Genomic DNA, 24,112 nt, shown 5'->3' with positions numbered 1-24,112 from the left:
GGCTGCGGAGGAGGAGGAGGAGGCCGATACAGACGCTGCGAGGAGCAGCATCCATCCACGGGGAAAGGTTTCCCTTGGCACCTTCTCCGATACCATCGTTCTTCTTCTCTCTGCCAGGCTCTGCTCAGCCGGGGATCAAACTTCCTTCTCCATGGACGGAGGAGCCTCCGCAGGGACAGGGGCAGGCACCCCACGCTCCTGCCAGCCCTGCTGAGCACAAAAAAAAAAAAAAAGGTTTAAAAAGCTGCTGGCGGCCTCCAGGGCACAGCGTGGGCTGTCGTGGGAGCTTTTTCTTCCAGCCACGCTTGGGAAAGCCAGCGCCGATGTGCTGGTAACAGCCCCGGGGCCGCGCTCAGCACGCAGCTGAAGCAAGTCCTGCCGAAGCAGCGACTTGGTGTTACCCCAAAAATCCCCCCTCCCCGCTCAGCATCCTGCTCTGCCACGGCAGCGTGGAAGAAGGGGGGCAACTCCGCCGAGCGCTGCTGGCTGGGGATGTGCGGGCATGGCTCTCCGACCGGCAGCAGCATCGGCGGTGGTCCGGGATGGAGTTTCCCTCCTGGGAAGCGCCCGGGCGCTCCCGGAGCACTGGCAAACCCGTGGCACCGGCCATGCCCCGAGGGAAGTGGTTTCACACCCTTCCCACGCGGCGTGCGAGGAGCTCGCTTCCACTTCGTGGCCGGTTTAATTCGATGTCCCCCCAGTTCCTGCACCAGCAGAAACCATGGCAGGGGGAGATGTCACCCCCCCTTCCCGACACGCAGGACCGACTGTGGTCTGCGGCATCATCCTTCAGCGGATCTATTCGATTTGCCTGGTTTGAGCGCGGCAGCATCCCCAGAGCTGGTTGGGCACACGCCGGCACGCTCTGTGCCGAGACCCGCTTCCCGAGCAGCGCCTGCCTCCTCTCCCCCTCCTCCTCATTCCCCAAAGCCTGAAATTTGTGAGATTTGGCTGGATTTGGGAACTTTTTGCACTTTACCAAGTTATTGCAAAGAGCCAGGTGGGCAAGAGGACGAGGGGCCGGGGGGGCAGAGCGGAGGAAGGGGCTGGTGTGGGTCAGCAGCAAACCCCGTTCTTGATCGTTTATTCCAGACAGGGGCTGTTGGCCGCAGCGAAGGCAACGCATTTCTCTTCTCGCTGGGTGAGAATGAGCCGTTCCTGCTTCCTTGCAGTAGTCGCTGCTGCATTGAGCAAGACCCGCTCCCGAAGCAAGCAACCACCACACATGCTGCAGGGTGTGAGACAAACGCCTGCAGCATCCAGGAAGAAATTCCACCTCCCTCTGCGGGGTTGCACAAACAGCCACGGTGAGCGCTTTTCCGCCTTCCTCTGAAGCACCAGCCGCCCTCCACCTCCGAGGGACTCAGATACTATGGAGATAGACCGTAATGAACTGTAATGACACACATAACTACCACGATCTGTCGGTCCGTCACCTCTCAATAACAGGGCTCCTTTCCCTTCCCAACCTCCACGCGCACTCCAGCATGGAAATGAAAATACTTCCCAGCTGAATGGCTGTCACGTAGGAAGGCGGAGGGGCGGCCCTCCCTCTCCCCGCGGCCACCTGGCCGAGAGCACCCTCGCCCCAGGGCCACCACGGCGCCGGGCAGGATGCGAGCGCGCCCGCCTGCGTGGCTGGGGGGCGCAGATGCTGCCCGCGGCCTCCCCAAACTGCAGGACAGCAGGGCTTTGGTTTGCCGGCAGCACCAGACACCGCCCGGCTTCGTTTTCGCAAGAGGTACACCACGACCTGCAGGTAGTTCCCAAGCCGGCGTGGCATCGCGGTGCCATGCACCAGGTCTCCGGAGCGGGACCCCCGCTTTGGGGTGCTGGGAGAAGGGCCGTGGGGCACGATGCTGACCGCCCCCGCTGGGGGGGAGAGCTGCTGGGGGCTCCCCACGGCAGGAGAACTAGCACAGCGACACCAAGTTCTATCAGAAAGAGCACTTAAAAAAATAATTTTAATGTTTTCGCGTTTAAGATACACCACCTGTTTATTCCACAGCAGGATCCCACAGCCCGAGTTAGCGCAAAGGGTTGGGAGCGGGCACGGCACGTGGCCCGGCTCAGCAGGCGAGCGCGGGTGGAAGGGATCAGCGCTGGCGTGGGGCCAGGGGGGGGTAACTCCAGAAGGCTCATCCCTGACCCACGCATTTGCCCAAAACCCAAAGCTCAGGCTGAAGCCTGCTCAGGAGAGGCACAGGCTGTGCGCTCGGGGTGTGCACGCAACCGCCCGGCAGCCTCCCCGGGACGGGAGCGCCCAGCAGGCACAGCCCCAAACAGATCCCATACATTCTCCGACTGAAGCTCCGCAGGGAGAAAAGGCACAAACCTTTTGCCTCCGTGAATCCCACCACCCTTCCAAACCCCCTTTTTACCCCTAGAAATTGCTGCCTCCCCGGCTCAGGAGCTTCGTCACTCAAGCACACCGGCAGCAAATCTCAAATTATTCACCCATTTCCCCCATAGAGCCTGGAGAAAACAGCCAAAAGGAGTTGCATGGAGCAAGCGTCCTCCTCGTGTTTTCTCAGTAAGGAAGCAAAGGCTTTCCAAAATGCCCTCGGATGCCACCGTCCACAGAAACACCGTGCGGATCCCAAACTCCAAAGGCAGACGCCCTTCCCAGTCACTGACAAGGCAGAGCCAGGCAAGTTAAAGTGCATTATACCACCCGGGCAGAGCAGGAGATGGAGACACCTCAAGAGGAACGGTACTAAAACAACTGGAAGAAAGCAACTAATCCTCGTGACCTCGGGCGCGCGGCTGGGCTCTTCACCCCGGCCGCGCTGCTGACCAGTGAGTAGGAAGCTATTTAGGAACGTAATCCCGAAAAACGTGGTTTCCTTCTTTTGCTTTACGGGGTAATCTAAACAATGTAAACAGCCATTCAAAATAAGGACCCTGTTGCTTCAAAAAGTGACTCTGAGCGCAGTCCCACGGACTATTTGCTCTCTGAGCGCAGTTTACAGTTGGCCTTTAGAGCTCACTGTTGCTTGTGAATTAATTCTGCCTTAACTGTGCAAAGACGACTGTTCTGCTCACTTTGAGCTCCCGTAAGGAGACACCTGGAAAGACACCACGTAGCTGGAGCGAGTTTGGCTCTGCCAGGTGAACCCTTTCCAAAGGAACTTTTTAACACCTCCTCATCCCAACGGAGACGAGCCAATATTCACACACTCCTTCTGCAGGAGAGCGCAGTTTTTCTGGTCTGGCATCCATCGCCAGCAATGGACACAGGGAATTTGGTCAACTGGGTCTGAAAGCAACCCGGGAAGCGTAGGAATACTGGAAGCACTTGTAAATGTCGCTGCGGTGCATTGCCAGGACATCCTGCTTCAGCTCCCTGTGGCATCTCCTCCAGACGCTGTGGAGCACAGCTGATTCAACACGGCTCGGGAATTCAATGTTAAACCCAGTTCACAGGCGCCCTGCTGTCAGGACTGCTCAGAAGGTGCTCTCGAGCAGGCAGTGGCATCCGCAGCCCGTGGGACACACCTCCTGGGTGCGAAACCACTCCATCATATGGCTGGTGTGGCCTCCGTGTCCGCACGTCAGGCAGAAGTTAGAGGAGCCTCGCACCGCCACGTGACAGATAGCGCACTGGAAGGTGAAGCCCTTGCAGATGGCACACTGGGTGCCGCGCACCTCGCTGCGGCAGTGGCTGCAGTACACGCCGAACTCTGGCCGGAGGAAAGAAATGAAGAAAGAAACAATTAGTGCTGACAGAATCGTAGAATGGTTTGGAAAAGACCTTAAAGACCACCTGGTCCAACTCCCCTGCCCTAGGCAGGGACACCTCCCACCAGCCCAGGTTGCTCCAAGCCCCGTCCAACCTGGCTTTGAACATCTCCAGGGATGGGGCAGCCACAACTTCTCTGGGCAACCTGCACCAGGGGCTCACCGCCCTCACAGTCCACATCATGGACAAAGAAGCGTTCTCTGTTCTACAGATGAGCACCCCAAAACCAATTCCCAAGAGATCTGCCTCAAATCTCCTTCAGGGTGGGAGAATGGTATCTTATAGAGGTCTCAGCAGTTTGGTTTCCATATAGGAGCAAAGAAATGGGCAATCGGCGTGCCTGGGCACAGACTGGCCCACCGATTGCCTGGATGGCTGCTGTCAGCTGGGAGTGTGTGTCAGGTTTCTAGCTCGGGACACACTGACACATGTTGTGGAGCCGAAGGCTTCCTGCTGCCCTCATCAGCCTCACATCTCTCTGAAGCATAACTAAAAGCAAACGAAAACGGCCTTTGTTTCTCATCATGGAGAGAGCGCAGAGCGCGCTGCACACATGCTCTATTGGTGCCATGGCTCTACCAGGGGCAAAGGCAGTGGTTGAAGTCCCAGATTTTCACTCCGGTGACTCCCCAGGAGGAGTCCCAGGTGACAAGGCGAGACAACCGCTGCTCCTCTGGCATCTCTCTCCTGCTTCTCTCCTCTTTTCCCAGGGGCCTAGCAAGAAGACATTTTGGTAGCTGTCCTTAAGCAGTAGGTCAGGGCACTTAATGTTGCTGATAATATTTTGGGAGAAATGCTCTATTTGCCTATTTCTTGGCTGGCTCACCCACAGTTAGAATTTTTGCAATTTTTTAGTACAGGACACTTCAGCCCGGAATCAGAGATTAGGACAGCACACGTCTGGGCTCTTATCCAGAGGGAATAAAGAACAGCCATCAGCATAAACAGCTGAACACTGCTAGCGTAGCAGCGCGTGCGTTTCCAGCTTCACTGGAGAGATGCTACAAGCCTATAAAGCCCTTGAACCAACATCTGCCGGCCTCATCTCCACCCAGAGCTGCGAAGAAGCCAAAACCATTTGCTGGCAGAGCTAACCTCTGGGCAGAGCGATGGACACTTCTCATCCTGCCTGCTGAGCGCATGTTCCTAAGCTCCCGAGGCAGAGCCATGACTCCACCTGGGCAGCCGGAGCTGGCACTCACCAATTCCTTTGTGGGGATCAGGAGGACAAGAGACAAACTTCAGAACCTCAGCCCTCTTCTCTCGCAGGCCCCAGCGATACAGGATTTCTCCATAGCACTTCTTAAAGTCATCAAATTGCTGAGTGTTGGCAGGATCCAGGAGCCTGGAGAACAAACAGGGTTGCCATCCACCTGATTGACTCTCAGAGCCTCTGGTTGCAATCCCCGTCCCAGTGACGGCTATGCAACCAGCTCACATCGCTAGATAAGCAGCAGATTACTTCCCACGTGTTGCTGAAACACTGCTGAACGCTAACTGGTCTGGCCTTCACTCGTTCTACGCTCAAGGGTGTGACGAATGGGTGGGTCACCCTCTGGGGCCCCCACCACAGCCACTTACGGATGTATCACATGCAATCCCGGCAGAGTAGATCTGCAGTATGAAGCTTCTCCAAATGACTATCCAAAGGAGAAGGCCTAGGAGCAGGCGTGCTACTTCACAGCACCAACACAGACCTGGCTATACAGTTCCAGGCGACTTGGGCGCAGAGTCACACACCCCCGAGTCGCGCCACAACCTACCTTTTGTTTTTCTCATGCTGGTCCTTCTCACGCTCCCGATGATCGGGATACATTAGGTTTCCATAGCGGAAGTCATCCGGAGAAGACTCGCACCAGGGAGTGGAGGACTGCTCCGTGTCTTTGTTTGCTGCAAGCATCAAAAAGTTGCGCGCATACCTCAGAAAGCACAGCGCCCACGAGCACAACCGGCCCAAAAATGGGGTGGGGAAGGAGACACAGAAGACCACGCGTTCGCACACCCTGGTTTTCTCTCTAAGACATGCTCGTATCACCTTCTGCGTTCCTACGAGCACCGCCCCGCCTCAGAAAACTAAGTGCCAACCCCTTGTTGCCAAGTGCTTCTGCACTCCTGGTGACAGGACAGGACAGGAATGGGGATCATCAGGCAGAGAAATCTAACACGGAGATTTATCTTTTTGCCTCCTACTTTGGACAAAGAGTTACCAGGGAATCAATCCTGTGGAGTTTGCATGGGAACGTCACCCCTGGCAGGCCTGGGCTCCTCTTTCCTAGGCAGGGAGGACTCTCGTCACCAGGGCTGCTGTGGCTGCTGTTACGTAAAGGGGCCTCTGTACGCAAGGCACTGCCCCGGGGGCAGGGAGAAGACTGCTAATAACCGCTAGGAGAAAACGTCAGCTCCGTTAACCCCCATTCTCCGCTCTTCCCCCTCTCACAGATGCCCTGATATCGCCCTGAAAAGTTACAGCTTTGGTGCTAACAGGGCTGACGCTGCCCCAGGCCATGTACATCACCAGGAATCAGCCCACAGCTTCAGCTCTGACGCTGGAGCCCCTGCGAGTGACTTGTCTTTGACATCTTCGCGGCTCGGGAGAAAACCTCCTTAGGCCCACAGGTACTCATGGCACCGAGGAACCAGCCTTCCCAACTGCTGCTGTTTTTCCAGCGACAGGAGAAAGCACAGCATTGCTTTTCCCCCCTGAATCCTGTGGAATTAGCTGGGTGATGACATTGCGAGGCCACTCTCCATAATCCTTGAAGGATCGTGGTGATTGGGAGAGGTGCCTGAGGACCAGAGGAAAGCAAATGTCACTCCTGTCTTCAAAAGGAGAAAAAGGAGGACCCAGGGCACTGCAGGCCAGTCAGCCCCGACCTCGATCCCCGGGAAGGCGATGGGGCTGCTAATTCTGGGAACCATGTCCAGGCACATGAAGGACAAGGAAATTACCAGGAGTTGTCGGCACGGATAACCGCCTCAAACTGTGCAAAGCGCGAGGGCTGTGGAAAGTCTACGGCAGCATCGAGGCAGTCACCCTGAGAGCCTGGAAACAAAGCCAGGCTGGAAACAAAATGGTACAAACTGGTCTCCCTCTTTACTTGTCTCCAACTGGAGAAGGCAGCAGCGGGAGCTCTTGGCTCTGTGTTACCCTGCGATCCAGGGGCTTAGCTCAGTATGTCTTGGGTGCTTGTAACAGTGCCTGCAAAGCGCAGTCAGTCAGCGTGCTACAGGAGCCAGAAGGGGCAGGACTGCAGGAGCATCGGCACGGTTCCTGCCAAGCCCTGCTCGATTGCAGCCACGGAGTCACATCACGTTGGCTAAACCCCGGAAAGCTGTTGTGGCAGAGCACATCTGCAATCACAGCCAGTACCAACTCCCTTCTTTCCCCACCACAGGAGCCATCTAAAACCTAAGCCAGAAGGGAGGCACATTCCTCTATTTACTACCCAGGTCTCGGTACCTATGCTCCAGCCTCCGGTGCCAAGTCCAGGATCTGACATGCTGGAACAGGAGCCAGAGGAAGTAAAGCTAGGCTGTTGAGGGGGAAAGGAGAGGAAATCGTGTCACCCATGTGAGAGATTTTCAAAGATATCCAAGACAAATGGGAAATAAATGGCGATCATACGTATCGGCTGTGGGAGGCCAGGTTGGAGGCACGCTGAGGAAAGGGGCCATAGGAGTTCGGGCAACCCTGCAGCCTGGACTGGGCTTCAAACACGCTGCAGAGCATGGCCAGGGTCTGCACATCGTGGAGCTGCGAGTAATGAGCCAGCCTGGGAAAGGAAAAGGACAGACAGTATGAGACTGGGCAGAATTCAGTGGCAAAAGCACCGAGATTCCAGGCCAACTGATTTCAAACCTGTTGTAATAAAATCAATTTGTGTGACACTACTGCCCACAGGAGACACGTGCGCTCTGCAGGACTGGGTTGTCTTTTCCGTCACACCTTTGAGAAGCCAAGTCCTCCATCTGAAAACACTCATGGCCTAACGGGCAGGAGAAAGACGCGAGCTCTGGGAACCCAGCACTGCTCGTGGCCCGATTATCCCAAGTTTGTGCAGCTTCAAGAACAACGTCACAGAACTGATTTTAACTGGAGGTAAAGCCGGAGCCATTAGACTCCCCCCCCAGCCACAATATCTTTTTGACAAAACCCTCTACATGCAAGCATCCCACACCTAGATCACATGGCAAAACCCCACCGCAGGTTTGCTGGATGGCTGCGAAGTTTCTGGATTGCTCTGAAGACTCAAAAGTGACGAAGAACAACCTGTCCTCCTCTCCCACTGCTGCCACACAGCAGGGAAGAGCTAGGTCAAGCAACAGGGTGCAAAGTACACCACCCAAATCCTGCACCTCCAAATAAGGTGTATCAGCAGATAATATCAATTACTAATTATGTCCCCTCCTGAACACATTCACTGACAGGAGGACGTTTGCAGCTAACACTTGGCTTTGAGACCAGTGGAATGATTTCCCAGTAATGCTACATGGCAACAGCGAAGGCGAACAAATCAGCTGCACCAACACACTCATTTAGGAGGTGGGGAGCAGAAAACCAAGATCTCCAAGTCAGGCATTGCGGGCATGCAGGAAAGCAGAGCTCCAACTGCACCTGGCCTATTGCTCAATATTAGCTGAAGACGACCTGGGTGCTAGACGGGAGGCCAAATGCTGCCTCCTGCATGTCATAAACACACTCGCAGCTTCCCTTCATGCATCTCAGGCTTGAGAGAGGAAAAAAATACAGGCTGCAGCGCTATTCCAAGCCTGAAAAGATGCCGCACAACATACATAATTATGGAAGGCTCTGCTTCAGTAAACATTCCCCAAGCCCTCCCCAGCGCTCAGATGCTTACAAGGACTCCAGTAATTGACGTCCAAATGGATGTTGTGCCCAAGGTATCTCCAAATCTGGGTCAGACTTTGGTCCAAGACAGAGATCAGTGGCTACCATGGCCAGTGACCAAACCTGGCAGACAGGAAGGAAAAGCATCAAAGCTACAATTAGAAATAACCACACTCCCAGGGCATAGGTGTGTACAAATTCACTCACAGACAGATAATAATGGAGCTTGCTTCCACCCCCCACGCCCCCCCCCCCCCCCCCCCGGCATCAGGGAGCAGTTTCAGCCTCCATGTCACAAATTATATATAGAGTAACACAAAACTGAAGCTTTCCCTGTCCCACTTGCCTTGACTTTGGGTTAAACTTTGAAGAATAACAGCCTACAGTCTAACAGACAGACCTATTAGTGCATTTTATATTCACAAACCTTAAAAGGCTTTAAATTTGAGGCAGTTCTTGGGTTCAGAGACGTCTGGTGGCAGGAAGTTTACTGGTGAATCATTATTTGCATGAAAAGTATCTTCCGATTAGCTTAGGAGTTACTGAACACCTCTGTTGTCCTAGCACAGCCCAGCACAGACAGGAGTACAGTTTGCCATCTCTACTCGAACAGTTTAACTATTTCACATTAAATTTCTCCTTCATTTATCATCCTCTGGTCTGAAAATGGTTCCGTCTTTTCAGTTGCTACACCACTGATCTAGGACTGTTTTTTCTGCTGTGCCTTTTAAAATGGGGCAATTAGAATATTCCACGGAAAAGCAAAGCTCGTAGTTCGGCGTGAAGAAAGAGCAGGAAAGGAAAAGGAGCATGGTGTTGGAAAGACAGCAGAAATCAGAGAGCTGACAACACAGTAAAGAAAAAACAAGTGGTCTGAGTACAAAGAACAGCCGGGAACAGTAGTCCCACAGCTGCTCACGGTGAAACCAGAGAGAAACAAACAGGAGAGAAACTGAAATAAGGACAGAGCTGAGTACAAGAGAGCACAGAAAGGAAATGGGAAAGATGCCACTTCCTACATTGCTATAGAGCACATCTTACGTGTAACCTGCAACTCAAGCCTCCGTGTCTGCTAGGAACAAGGGAAGGTGCGATGCAGGCTAGAGTTACATGGGACGGGGGGAAAAAAAAAAAAAGGCAAGAAATGGAGGTATCTCAAGGAAATCTTGCTGAAGTTATTCCACCCAAGCTCTGGTCCAATGTGGGCAAACCAGACAACAAGATGAAGCAGAGACAAAGGGGAACTAAACCTACTTTCTCTCACCTGGTCTAGCAGAACCCACCAAGAAGCAAGACAACAGCTCGAGTTTGCTTCTGTTTAGATCAGATAAGCCTGCGCATGTTGCCTGCCCAGGTCTAGGAAGAGTCATGTGCCCAGGAGAGGGGCACAGGCTCCTCCGGCAGTGCCAGCCCGCTCCCATCTCTTTCAGGCACTTCTGAGTCCTGTCAAATGTTCTGCCTGTTGCCCTGGACTAATCACGTGGAAAACGATGGGCCAAAATAGCCATTTTTCTCCAATTGCTAGTGGAAGGTAAGTTGGCCAGCCCTGTTTCGGGTTTGGGTGCCCAGGCTCAGGCTCTCCTGGGGAGAAGCTAGCTGCAGTTAGCTCCCAGTGCCAGTGCAGATGAATACCGAACTACATAAACGATTACATAAGGAAGACAAAATCACCGATCAAAATGCTGAGAGCAGCTAGGCAACTGTGCGCACAGTTACTCCATTTGCTGACTCAAAAGTAGGCTGCATTCCTCGCTTCGCCTGCAGGAATTCCCTCAAAAATGTGCTTTGCTCATTTTTGGCAAAGGGCATAATACAATCTGCTTGCAGCCCTGGGAAGGAATCTCTCGACGCCAAGAGTCAATGGGATAGAAACAACCTCCATGGCTTTTCCAGAGGCCTCTGGTTCACCAACCAGAGCGTCCCCAGAACAACTGCTGAACCCAGCTGGCTGTCGGGGTATCAAGGTGACAGCACAAGCCATTTGAGGGTAGCACAGCATGCTAAGGAAGAGGTCTGAATTCAGCATAATACCTGTACGAGGTCCCTCCGTCCAACGGCCAAGGCTGAGGCAGCATTCTTCTGGCAAGTCTCCTGGATGTTATTCACGTTAAGTCTAAAAAGAAAGGAGATAGCTCAGCTCTGGTTGGCACATTACCTAACAAAGGTGGTGAGGGATGGTGGGAAAGCGGTAGTGCCATCAATGAGCCTGCGAGCATGGCCAGGATCCCACCCCTTCCTCCCCTGTTATTCAGGGATCACGGCCATCCTTCTGGCAACTCCCACTATTCATCTTCCCTAACACACTGCACATCAAGTCCAGCTCCAAACTAGCTGGGATTGATCCTAAGACACACTGCTTCCAAGGAGATATCAGACCAAACCTGTGCCAGGATATCACCAAGCCAAGATTTGTTCTTGTCCCTAGAAGCCAGTGCCACCAGTTACGTGGTCCTGTTCCCATTCAGCCTGTTGGTCTGCTCTGACTGACCTGGAGGGATCCGGCGGTACGCTGCGGAGAAGCAGGCTGGTCTTCAGCCTGTTCCCCAGTAGGATAACACACCCACTGGGGAGTCTCCGAGAGGCTGGGTGGAGGAAACCCATATGGGCTTTCCTGCTTATCATCAGCAATCTTCCCGAGACGTTTGACACTTTTACTGCTTAAGATCTTACAGCAAATGGAAAAGGGTCAGGCTGTTTACACACCCAGGGAAGAAAGTTCCAAAAGGTCTTTTAAAGGACATTCTTTTTAATAATATAGAAAAGAGAGATGGAAGATTTTTTTCTCTCTTCCTCCCTGAATGTTCATTGACTGGAAATTCTGTGACAGACCAGACAGTATTACCAGAGCTAAGGAAGAAAAAATTCAGAAACGGAGATTTTGTAACTATCTGAATTAGACAGTTTAGAAAAAGACGCTCCTTGTAAGAAAAAAACAAAACCCACAGAACTTCTCCATCCTTTCCGTTAAAGCAGAAGAAATTGCTGTACAGACACTGGCATGTATAATCAAGTCTCCATGGCCACGGAGCATGCCAAATAGTTCTGAAATTAAAAAGCCTTATGAGCTACTATCAGTTTTATAGTATAAGAATGTGCATTTACTGGGATTTTTAAACCTTGGCATTTAAGTGTGGAGTTTAACATGAGATTTGAAAAAGAATTCATATTGATAATTTCTCTCCTTAGCTGACGAAAACCTGAACTTGTAAGATTTGCAGTGATGACGCTGGAGCGTGAGTTCAAACTCTGTGTACAGTAACACCATCACAAATCTCTCCCACCACGCTTTTCAGCTTTATAGGAGACAAGTCCCCTCTCGCAGGCAGAGAGGGATACTGTAAAAAAGCAGCAAGGCAAGAACAGAGGAGGAAGGTACAGAAACATTTGAAGATCCAGTGCTGACTGATTTCAGGATTAAAGCATAGCAATGCCAAAGACGGCAGCTTTCGTTTGGGAAAGGATGCCAGCCCGTACTCACATGTAGAGCTCTCCCAGCAGCTTGTGGACAGGCAGCAAGCAGGAAATGTCTTGGATAATAACTTTCCCAGCGGCTTTGATGGGTCGATTGTTGGCATCTGTCCCTTCTCGTTTACTTTTCCACCTCCTTGATTTCTGCAGAACAAATGGCAATGTGTTACTGGGGAGGAGGACAGCGGGCTCCTTGGGCCAGGGAACAAAGCACTAGGGTCAGGAGTAATGCAAGCAGCACCCAAACCTGCCTTTCAGAAGGCTCTGTGTTACCCTAGAAAACATCCATGACATGCCCAGGAGAACAAGCATCTCCATCTGTAGGAAGTGAAAAGCAGGTCAAGGCAGCGAGCTCAAGGTCAAACTCACTCAAAAAGTATTTTGTGAGTTCCCCTGCAAAAGCCAATAAGAGAACAAATCAGCATCGGGATGCCAATCAAACCTGGGCAGGTTTGGCAGGAGGACAGTTGAATTAGCATTCTCATTAGAGATCTGGTCTGGGAACCCTCTGCACACAGACCACTGCTGACTTCAGCCATCATCAGCCCAGAGACATGCTGGAGGCAGCTTCGGGGCAAGCTGACTGCTCCAGACTGTCTCTTTTGGTCTCTGCTTTCAGTGTTTGAGTACACCCCTGTTTAGCGCCAGGACAGGGCTCCCACCTCCTGCTTTATCAACAGCCTCAAACAAATATTTGGCAGATGAGAAAGCAGGGCCCAAGTTTTCCTAGCAAGGATCCTTAGCTAACCATGCTCACAGCTACTTACGGCTGGCTCAGGACATAAGGTGGGGTGGGGAGAAAAAAAGGAGAGGAAACAACACAAGAGAACAAAACCAAGAAGCCAAGATTCCCAAATACTCCTGGTGATAAACACAGAGGCCATCTTGACGCCAAGCTGCACAGAGCTACCTTGGCTGTAGAAACCACCGTAGAGTATTTGGCTGGTATCCTGGCCTCTTGCAGCTCCTCGCTCTAGGAGGGTGAGGAGGAGGGATGAGAGGACGTGCTGCAGCACGACAGGCAGAAGGCACTGGAGCTCTACCGAGAGAAGCACTGGCTGCTATGCAGCGCTCCTGAGCGCAGGGAAAGACGCTTTGCAATGCTGCTCCCCTGTGGCGTGTTCCCTTCACTGACACACGGAGCCCATGCTCCTATGCAGAAGTGTCTCCTGGTCATACTGAGTTATAGAGAGTCTCCTGAGGCACTCATGGTGTGGCTTCCTACACCCCTATCTGAAGCAGAATGGTACCTCGGAAGGGGCCAGCAAAGCTGTGCTGATGGCTCCGCAGGGCAGGCAGAGCTCACACAGGCAACACTTTGGCGCTCCTAAAGAGCGGGCTTGGGCTACGGAAGGGCAGGACTTGGACCTGCAAGCAGGGTCATCTCTACTGTGAAGCCAGCTCTGGGATGGCTGGGCCCCAAACTGCCTTTGACCGTGATCATGCAGCCCTCCGAGAACCTGGGCAGGCTTGACAGAGACACAAAATGCCCTTCAAAAAAAGAAAAACCTAAGAACCTTAAGAAATTAAATCCTCCTTCACTGCCTGGCTCGCCCAAGCTTAGCCCAATGTGCTGAGGAGGTCCTGCCATGCTGAGCAAACTGCTAGCACGTGCCACGAGAAGTAAAAAGGATGTGCTCCTGAAGCCGCTCTGGACACTGGGTGACCGAGGCTCAGAGGCTCAAGCACAGGCTTGACAGTAAGTGAAGAAGGCTTGAAGGAGGTGAAGGTGGATTTTTCCAGGGATGCCCACGTGCCAGAGCATGACCCCAGTTCCCCTGATCTTCCACCGCTCCCCAGAGTAAAGAGGAGCAGAGTGTGCATGCTGCCCAACATTCAAGAGGTGCCAAATGCTGGTGGAAACAGGGCCGTCAGCATTAGGTGCTTTGGAAAAAGCTGGCTGACTTAGGGCATGATTCTCTTCTCTGCCACGTCCCCTCAAGTCCTAATCCATCCAAGCAGGATTTGCCTGCAGTATTTACGTGCTACATCACTCTGAAGCTGAGAAGTGTTACGCAGTGGAAGGTGGCTAGAACGTGTTTAGGTGGGACACCAAACTCTCTTCAGTCCATCGGTTCCTAATCAAGGCGCTGTCTGGATCAGCTCTGGCTCTCTTACCGTCAGGCAGAATATTCCTCTTTTAATAACACCTAAAAATGTACCTACCCTTCCTGCGCTGAAGGATGTGGGCTGTATCACAACAAGGTTCCCAAACAACAGTGGCAGCTGTACCTCATTCCTTGTCAAGGCAGCCAAATGCTGTCTCCTAGGTACAGCGAGGAGCTGCTGATGCTACCAAAACCAATACCTGAGCAAAGCTTGGGAGATCCAGCACAACGACATGCCATCAGGGCAAGAGCTCAGGCGCTGGCCTGGAAAGGCTACCGGGTTTCTCGCAACACTGCCCCATCAAAAAGCCGTTATTTGTGCTGTGTCTGTGCAGGCATTCGAACCCAGGCTTGCAGACACAGGACCACATTCTGCAGGTCTACTGCTGAGGGCTTCTAGAGCTTGGCAGGTAATTTAGAGAGCAACTTGCCACCTCCCGACCATCTGTAAGCCAGCTGCCCCCAGGACTCGCAGCCGATGAAGAGTTCCCTCTGACCAAGGCAGGTTCGCTGCCCCGTCACCAGGAACAGATTCAACCTGCTCCTGCCCTCTGCAAGAGCGGACTGAAGCCACCTCCCAACAGGCATTTTGAAGACTAGAAACATGGACAACATATAGCACTTTCCACAGGTAATTCAGTCACTTTTTTTTTTTGGAGGAGGAGAATGACAACAAATGAAGATGAGAATGGAAAAGAGATCCCATGAATGGTTTCCACTGCTTGCTGTCACCATATCACCAGACAAATGAAGACACTAAATGTATCAGAACCCCTGGAAAACTTGGGACTCACAACAAAACTGCCCTGTTTTCTTCTTAGCACTGCCTATTTACTGGCAAAAAGGGAAACCCTAATTCTTTACTGGTGCAGCTGCTGGAGCAGAGTCAGTCGAGGGCCACATGCTCTGCCAGTACTACACTTCCACGAGTACTGCTTCCTGCCCCTTGAGCTGCGACAGAAGAAAATTATAAAGCCACTTGTACAATCACCATTAAACATGTCTGTTTTTTTGCAATTCAGGTTTGCCTCAGCTACAGCAACAAAGCGTTAGGAAAAAAAAAACTATGATTAGAAGTATGGGAACCATCATGGGTGAGGTAAAGCTCATCACCATTGACAGCAGAAGCTCTACTTTGAACCAAATAATTGCTGGCGTTAATTACAGGAGTAGCTCTCCACCAGGCAGTATTTGAGCACTTTTAACAGGGATTACCAGAGGCAAGGAGAGCTCTAGCTTGGGTTTGTCTGGCCAAGGTCCACCACAAGGTTCTCCTCTCCCCTCTGCTTCACCTCTTCTCCCAGGAGAAGCTCCCACTATAGCGTTATCGAAAGGTGTCACCGAGGCTCAGGGGCTTTAGGGTAGAACAGAAAACACGTCTCTTCCTAGGGGCTGGAGCACAGGTCATGAGGGGCAGCAGGGAACACAACAGTTGGAGCCGAAGCAGAAATCAACATGCGTGCACCAAGCTAACTACTGACAGCTGAAGGTCAAAGACACAGGTCTTCTGCACTGCCCCCACCATTTCTAGCTCTTTCTGCAGCCTAGAATCCATGCCAGGGAGAACTGCATCTACCCAGCTGCTCCTGAGAGTTTAAGGAGAGGAAGAAAAGAAAGAAAATAGCTACAGTGATAGCAAATTAAGACTCATCAGTTCCTCAGAGCACCAGAAGGAAAGAAACCAGAGCATTTATGACAATCATGGGGTTGGAGGTGACAGCGGGGAACAGCACTGAATAATGACTAAAAAAGCCAGCCTGCACCTGCACTACCATACCCAAGGCTGTAATTTGCTGCAATCTGAGGTGATAACGATGGCAGTAAATGGGTTACATGTAGAAACAGATAGCCCAAGAATAAGCCACCAACTGCTTCGTAGCAACCACCATCATCACTGCATACTCAGCAGAAGTAGTTACAAAATGCCGCGTGCCTGCTCGGAAAGGATGCCGAACAGTTGGGGGTGTGTGTCTTTGGATCCTGCTGAGGCAGGCAGTGCCGTAAGTAGCATCGTGAAATGTAAAGTGCCCGTTTCGCATAAGCATATGCAAAATTTCAGGGTTCGCGGTATAAACTGGTGCTAGTAGGGCAAAGGGAAGGGTTGTGGACAGAAGGGAACAGGCTTGATGCCAAAAGATTAAGCTGCATTAAGGCATTTACAAAACAAAAGAGTTAAACCTGCTCAAAGTCAGGTTCAAGCTGCTTCCAGTATTATTTTTTTTTTTAAAAAACAAAATTTAAAAATTGCTGCCTCCCTGCTGAAAGCTATGCTCCTTTATTCTGAACAACTGCCTACAGATTAACTCCCCCATGCGGGTCATGCAGCACTGCCTGGATTTTCTCTTCCAAATAATCAACGTTTGCTATTTCCAGCATCTCCCACAGTACCAGGGAACTTCCATAAATCCCAGGCACTTTTGAGTCAAGTGCCCCGCAGCAGGAATATTTCTTTACAGCTTCCATCAATTAATAGCTGGCACCCACCTGGAAGCACAGGCATTTCTGAATTGGAGGCTAGTCATTACCTAGAAAGAAGGAGGAACAAGTTCTTCTTCCAGACTTGCTAAGCTCTCGCTTCGCTGAGCACCCTGAGCAATGCTGAGCTCTTCTTCCAAAAGGAAGGCAGCTGGTCTGCACAAATAATCCACACGCCTCTTCGTGCACGCCTGCGTCTTCACCTTGGGCACTATTGCCCACTTTAGGGAGTGTGATCAGCCTCTTCCAAAGGTTATCCACAAATACAATCAGTCCTTCAAGGCTTGGATTAATCCACATATCATTTTTAAGTATACGTTACACAAAATTATAACTTTATCCCACCACTTCCAGGTGGAAAATTATAACTTTATCCCACCTCCTCCTTCCAGGCCAGTGGTAAGGGAATTAAACAGTGGCCCTTTGCGCACCACAATTTACTGCGCCACAAGCTGGCAAGTTCCTTGCTTGGTTTTCTTTCTTTCAGTCTGTTCCTGGTCCAAGACAGAACTTCATTTCTTGCCTCCATTGCTCACATTTCTTTATTAGCTTTTAGCAAAAAGCCTTGATGGAGTCAAGTAAATTACTTCTGGTTTCTTTCGCCTATTATTTGCTAGTAATAGTCTTAAAGCTGTTGTAATTAGGAAGGCTTGATCCTATTATACCAAGTTAAATTAGGTGTTACGGGATTCTATTTTATTCCCTGCTGTCTTATGAAGAGATAGCACGAAGGACAGCAGCTGTGAAAAACCAGTTGTTCACACAGACATTAAGAAAAACGGACCTGAAGAGATCATCTTTAAATCGAAATGGAGTTTTCTAAGCTTTGCCTATGCTTGGCAGATGAGTGATGAGATAGTAATTGCCCAAATTTACAGCACAGCTTGAGCAACACTGATATCTTCAAGATGTTCACATGAGTGATGTTCAAGCTTGAGTGACACGTGGACCTGAGTAATGGAAAATGACTGTCAAAGCAGTCTTGGAAAGGCAGGCGGCAAGAGGAGGGACTACCTGCCAGGGTGGCTGGAAGTGCAACCACTCCAACTGAATGCAGGGTGGTGCGATTCCAAGGGCTGAGAGATCATCACAAATTAAGGACAAATTCTATTTATTGCTCCAGGAAATAAAGACTTGCACTGAGAATAGGTAGCTCATTTGAAATGAGATGACAGATTGTTGCCAGCAACTCAACCAGTTTGTTTCTTCCACAGCTCTTAAGTGATCCTCTCTCTCCAGCAAGGCTTCATCTTTTTCAGACATGAGGTGCTCTAATGTCAGTCTCATCAACTGGTTGATGATGCACAGTAATCATTCAGCTCCTCTGCAGTGCGCTCTCTGCTTCTTAGAGCCTGCTCAGTCCTTACGCTTCAAACTACCCCTTGGCATCCTTTCCCGACTGCTAGGCCAGGTAAAATCAGGCATGTTTGTAGGTCAGTATTTCTACCCCGCGAACCAGCGTCTGCTCCTGTCTGCTTACACGTGCATTTGCTCTTACTGAAGCCCTAGGCCCTGCGTGGAGTGCAAGTCCCCCACCTCTGTGCAGGTTACTCAAAGGCAGGCAGGTGGCATTTTATTCTTGGGCCCTTGGGCAGAAGACAGGGTTATATCAAGGACAGTATTAGCACAGCGCACAGTACCGGGAAGTCGTTAATTGCTTGTATGGACCAACGTCGCCGGGCAGAGCGAGGAGACATCTGTGTGTGAAAACGTTATACCCAGGAAAAGGGAAGAAAGACACCAAGAAAATTAAAGACAAAGGTAAATAAACTGAAATGAAAAATGCCCTGAACCAGCAGAGTAAAAGATACCGTTCCCAATGGTTCTGTTACACAATGAACAGTTGCAAACCAAGATCCCCCCTTTCATCCACACGCAATTGTGCTATACAACATCACCTACGGCCCCGGCAAAGCGAGGGCTGCTGTGTCTGTGCCCCGCACCAGCTTCTGTGGGAGACTTCAGCAACCGCAAATCAGAATGAAGTCTTCCACACGGAGTCGTATTACTGCAAGAAGCACTGAACTGCAGTGATGTGACCTCGTTCGTACCGTGAACTGACGGCAGAGAAGAGGACAACACCCTGGTGCCCCGCACGCCAGGCTCCTACTCTAAACAGTTTTACTCCTCTTGGCTGAAGAGGAAGGCAGCTAAGTGCAAAGTGCATCATTTTTAACACAGCTGCCCAGCACTTTGGCACAGAAATCCGCAGGAAGCTAAATAAACACTCCTGCTTACTCAGACATCCCTTTAACATCCAGCTTCCTCCAGGACTTCATTCACTGGAACCCACTGTAACTGTTTGCTTCCATTTTAAACAATAAAAGCCACACGCCAGGATATCAGAAGGGATGTAGAGACCCTGCTACTTGGCAGGGCCATGTGGAAATTGCCATTATGGGTTGAGGAACTCATTCAGGTTGAGCGAGCAATCAAATTCACTGATTCACTACGCAGAATAGCCCCGAAGTAGGCTTTCATTACAAACTTTCAGACATTTCATTAAGTACTCAACGCAGTATTATAGCAACAATAAATGGAATCTCTCAAAGCACATTACTCTGCACTCACTTGAAAAAAAAAAATTCTGTTATCGTTCTGGAAGAGTCAACACAATAAAAAGGGGAAGAATAAGGTTATTTTTGTCGAGTACAACGTGTTTTACATTTATTTTCAGCTGATGAAGGCAGTCAGGACCATCAGCCATGCCTTCAGCCTCTACCTTCCCTTGCATCTATCTCACTGCTGGGAGAACCCTGCAGACAGGGAGCCGCAGGGTAAGGCTGGCTGCAGGGCCCCACAGAAGGAGCGAGGAGGAGAAGACTGCAGCCTTGTGCTACGTGTTCCTTCACCATGTCTCACACAAGAAGGAGAAAAAGATTAGTAGAATGAAATTTGGTATACGGGAGGAGAAGCAAAACTAAGCTCAGCGCCCCTATGAAGTCCTGCTCTCCTGCAGGCAGCCACTGCTGCCAGCCTACGCTCCCACACGTTGGGAGTTCGAGAGGTCTGCAACTAGGTGGGCACCAGGCACAGCCTGAGGGATTGTCCTGGGAAGCGGCAGTTTCCAAACTTTGCCAAATTTCCCCCCGCGATGGAAAGCATGAGGTCACTGCAGTCACCACCCCTGCGTACGGCTGTCCCGCAGGCAAGGCTGAGCCGTCCCCAGGTCCCCACCGGCATGACCCTCTAACTGGGGGGAGAAAAACAGGTCATGCGCATTCTTTAAGAGAAATCCAGGTTTGAAACTCTGATGGCACCGCCACAGTAGAGATACAGCTTCTCCTTTCTGCTGACTACTATTCTTTAGTGGGATTTTTTTTTGAGGAATAAAAAAGAGGGAGGAAAAAAGGAGTGTGCATGTGTGAATAAAAAGTGAGAAAGATATATATATGTGTGTCTGTGTGTATATATATATACACACACACATTTAAATGAGCACAGAAAGGCTCAGTGCCAGTTTTCGTTTCATTTTGGTTTACTAAGGAGATCTCTGCTAGGTTCAGCAGCTCCCCTGCCTTTATGGGAACATGACATATTTCCTGTCTAGCAATGGGCAAATTCCATTTGTTTGCTAATGGTAGCGACGCCAGTTGTTGCTACATGGGATTTAAATACCTGCTTATCACTGCCAAATTCAGTTTTCAAGTTATATAATGTGAGAGTTTAACACACAAAAATGTCAATTTTTCTTTAATGCAAATAAAACAGCTCCCTGCTCTGCTTTTTAAAATCCTCACAGTGAAATGACATAGAAATACGTAGCATTTATCTAACAGAGGCCACAACATGTACTCCTGAAGAATGAAAAAACCTTCGATGAAGGGAGATACAGTTTTTTAGTTGTTTGTTTTTTTTTTTTTTTTAAAAAAAAAACAACAAACCTATTTCATCTGCAAGAACAGTGGAGCTAGCTCTCTGCTAGGGCCCTTACACTTCGTCCGACCCAGCACACGAGGAGACAGCTTGGCAGGGGGAAGGGGAACACAGGAATTTTCTCCAGCTTTCAGCAGACGTGGCTACACACATGCTTTGTTCTCTTGACTTTTTTCCCCTCCCTGACAAAAATCTTGTCGCCATCAATACAAAGGCTGGGGAGACAGGTCACATGAAATCGCACCAAGCTGCTTCCACGTGTTATTTTTAGCCTTGTCTGTCATCTTAGAGAGCTGCATGTCAGAGGCAAGCACGCTGCAGAGGACTGAGGTAGCTCTTTAAATAAACTCTCCTGCAAAGACTAGAACGGGCTGTAATTCTTGTACCAGGGAGCACCATTTTCTCTTCTCGTCAAAAAGGAGTTTGTGTGGGGAAAAAACACCAGAAGAGGGACTCCGAGAGTCTTCTGGGGTCTGTATGGAGGCCAAGCTTGCCATGGGGACAGATGATCTCCCCACAGCCAGCAGGTTTACTGACTAACTCGCATCACATAGAGGGGACAGCTGTCACGTCCAGGACTACTGGAAAATTAAGACCTCTTTCAGTGCCCAGGAAGGATGAGAGCTCAAGGCTCTGATTTTCCCTCTGGCTACTGGGATAGGAATTCCCAAGCTCCGCTGCAGAAGAGCACAGGCAGTTCTTGGCTTTCCTTGGGGTACCTGGAAGCTCTCCATTGCTGCAGCAGATGTGTGCCCTCAACACGGACAGTGGGCAAACTACTCGAATGCCCTGAATTCTCAGGATCAGTGGAAGCTTGCCGTATTTTTGCAAGCCACTTCACGTGCTGCTGAAGCACAGAGTTTGTTTCTGAGCAAGCTGCATGGCCTATTGCTCCCACACAGCATCTGCTCTGGGCACAGTGGGCCCTCAGCTGCTTCAGAACTACCCTACAGCCACCCTATAATTACCAACATGTCTTCCTCACCCACTATATCCCGGAAGGAAACAATCCCACTCTCCCTCAAAGCACTGCTTGTAAACAGCAATGACAGCAAGACCTACACCTCAACCAGAAGTACGTGGATTGGAAGATCTCTGGAGAATCGTGTAAGAATGACTTTTGTTTAAATAAAAGTCCAAAGGGGCACATATCCCTGAAAGAGACACCTGTAATAGCAATAACTAAATATACCCCATAAGCCCGGAGAGGTTGTCAGTAAGCTGCAGAAAGCCACAACCTTTTCCAGTTATATCTATCAGGGAGTACTGAGAAAAGCAGAACTGCCTACATATACTTATCTGGAGACTACAACTTCTTAAGTATGAGATTTTAACCCTACGTAATAATGCAAAGGGAGACAGTGTAACGCACTGAAGGAAGCTGTGATGGTCAGTGTAGAGAGATATCAAAATAAGCAGGGTCAAATGCTAGAGAGGACCAGTGAAGAAGTTACTAATAGGAGACAAATCCATGTGACGTTTTTACAGAGCTGCCTGTAAAAGGATGCCTTCTTGAGAGGAATATGAAACTTCTGTTACCAGCAATGCTCACAGCTATACAAAAGGAATACAGACCACAATAGCTGGAGTGTTAGGAAAGGCTTTTTGGTCTGGTACTTACCCTCTCTTTGTAGTAGAAGGAGCTAATGGAGACCTGCTCCTTCTCACTGCGTGTCGGACTCCCGCTGTACAAACGCAGATTGCCTGGAGTCTCTGTGCGGATCTTCATTGGAGTAATGAGACCGCTATGGTACGCTGACAAAGCTGACAGGGACCTGGAAGCAAGAGAATACACTTTCAGGAGCTGTTACCCATCAAATTTCCCTGGAGGCTCACAATGACATCTCCACTAACCCGAGCTGCTAGCAATGTTTCAGGTGTGTTGAAGGAAGGGGTCACTGCTGAGGGGCAGTGACATAAGGGACCCGCCTCTCCGTGTTGAGGGCACAGCTAACACTAGAGGTCAGTACTTTCTGAGGGTCAGTAGCTCCAGTGTAGGATATGATATTCTGCATTCCTGCCTTGTGACAGCGGAACACCTCAAATACAACGCAGTGCACTCACCTGGGGGTGGGCTCCGTCGGGGACACCGCACGGTGCATGGTCATGGGTCTCGTGAAATACACCAGGTACCCTGAAGAGACAGGACATGGCATAAAGATCACGCAAGGAGGAACAGATTACCCAGGGGTGGTTTATACAGGGAAACCCAGTCGTTTAAGGTAGAGTCAAGGGGCTGGGTGTCTATCCACCACCCCGAGCGCTTTTCAACTACAAGTAGACAGTCACATTTTCTCAACCCAAATCTACTCGCTGGAAACCCGTTAAAGAGCATGTTTTGTTGAGATGACTGTCTTAAAAGCACCAACTACAGATGTTAGAGAAAAGACAGTAAAAGAAAATGAGCAAATACATACTCATGTTTTAACTCTTCGCCAGAACTTGTCAAGGACTCTGATGCTCCAGAGGCAAGTGAGGCAATGTTTAGCTACGCAGAGAAACCACTGCAGCTTGTACGACTCCTTTTCAAAAGGATAACCCAAGCCATCTGAAGCCACCTCCAAAGCACTCTTTCACAAGCCTCACCCCATTTGTTAGCATCTCAAGTGTCTTCAGCCACCCACTCTTACAAGAGTTTCAGGACTTAGCAGGTTTCACTGAGCCTATCCAATGCAATACTACTCTGTTTTACTTTTGCTGGGAATTTGGTGAGGCCTGTATGAAAAGCAGCTTTCAAAACACGCTCAAACTGGGATGCGGTCAGGTCCGGAGGAGGCACGCTTGCATCTGAAACAGCTCAGTGAAACTTAACAGCTCTTACTCAGACCTGTTTTTTAAGGATGATCTTTGCAGTGTATACTCTCCTGGAAACCTGGACGTGATTGTACCCTCCCTCCCATTTAGGGGAATTTTCCCAGTGACCTGGGGAAAGCTATTTTGGACAACAGAAATGGTGCAGAATGAGAAAAGAGCAGTTAGTAACAAGAATATGGCTTCAGCAAGGGGTAAGTTCAATCCTAAATCACAGTAATTTTGTGAAGACTGAGAACCAGAATACGTCCAGGAGTTTGATGCTGGTAGGAGAGAACTAGGCAAAGAAAACAGCTATTCCCAGTCTTCTTCATCTGTCAATACCTCTGGTGTACCACAAGCCAAAGGCCATCTCTTCAACAAGTCCTGGATTTCCAAATCCTAAAACTCCATATGCAACACCAACTGCAAACAGTTGCTAACTAGTCTCATTATCTATAAATTTATCACATCACTACTTTAATACCATTTCTGCATGACAGTGACCAAAGCCTTGTCTTGTTCAGAGACGAGTGTTCCCCAAGACATTAAGAGGACCGTTCCCCGGGCAGCTGTTGTAATGTATCAGCAATGGGGCTAACCTGCACCACAGAACCTGGCTCCAGAGGTCCGTGGAAATGGGATGTTAGAGTCCTGGTAGGAGCCATAGGCATTGGAGACCCGGGCGAACGTGGGCAAGGGGGGCGTTACGGAGTTTGACAAAGCGTAGGGATTGCTGGACGTGCTGTCCTCTTGGTTCTGAAACAGAAGTTACCCAAGGTCACACTCCTGCTGCCACAGGAA

At 50.3% G+C, this 24,112-nt stretch overlaps 1 protein-coding gene across 3 annotated transcripts in view; it reads right to left on the bottom strand.

Moving 5' to 3' along the window:
* Positions 1 to 1,938: 1,938 nt before the first annotated feature.
* Positions 1,939 to 24,112, bottom strand: part of WDR59 (WD repeat domain 59) — a 50,484-nt gene continuing 28,310 nt past the window's right edge. The window contains exons 16-27 of one of the 3 annotated variants that reach the window (XM_082489336.1): positions 23,911 to 24,067; positions 22,583 to 22,652; positions 22,140 to 22,293; positions 18,283 to 18,339; positions 12,070 to 12,203; positions 10,623 to 10,704; positions 8,602 to 8,714; positions 7,368 to 7,515; positions 7,186 to 7,275; positions 5,506 to 5,612; positions 4,945 to 5,087; positions 1,939 to 3,683 (exon numbers count right to left, since the gene is read on the bottom strand). In XM_082489336.1, coding sequence (XP_082345462.1) covers positions 3,448 to 3,683; positions 4,945 to 5,087; positions 5,506 to 5,612; positions 7,186 to 7,275; positions 7,368 to 7,515; positions 8,602 to 8,714; positions 10,623 to 10,704; positions 12,070 to 12,203; positions 18,283 to 18,339; positions 22,140 to 22,293; positions 22,583 to 22,652; positions 23,911 to 24,067 — 1,491 coding nt within the window. In that variant the 3' untranslated portion in view covers positions 1,939 to 3,447. Of the gene's footprint in view, positions 3,684 to 4,944; positions 5,088 to 5,505; positions 5,633 to 7,185; positions 7,276 to 7,367; positions 7,516 to 8,601; positions 8,715 to 10,622; positions 10,705 to 12,069; positions 12,204 to 18,282; positions 18,340 to 22,139; positions 22,294 to 22,582; positions 22,653 to 23,910; positions 24,068 to 24,112 lie in introns of all 3 variants that reach the window. The other 2 variants (XM_082489335.1, XM_082489337.1) reach the window with 2 other exon arrangements.

This window comes from Vanellus vanellus (assembly GCF_965231255.1).
Source record: "Vanellus vanellus genome assembly, chromosome: 12".
Classification (NCBI taxonomy): Eukaryota; Metazoa; Chordata; class Aves; order Charadriiformes; family Charadriidae; genus Vanellus; species Vanellus vanellus.
The sequence above is the reverse complement of the archived record's forward strand: the minus strand, read 5'-3'. Positions and strand labels throughout refer to the sequence as shown.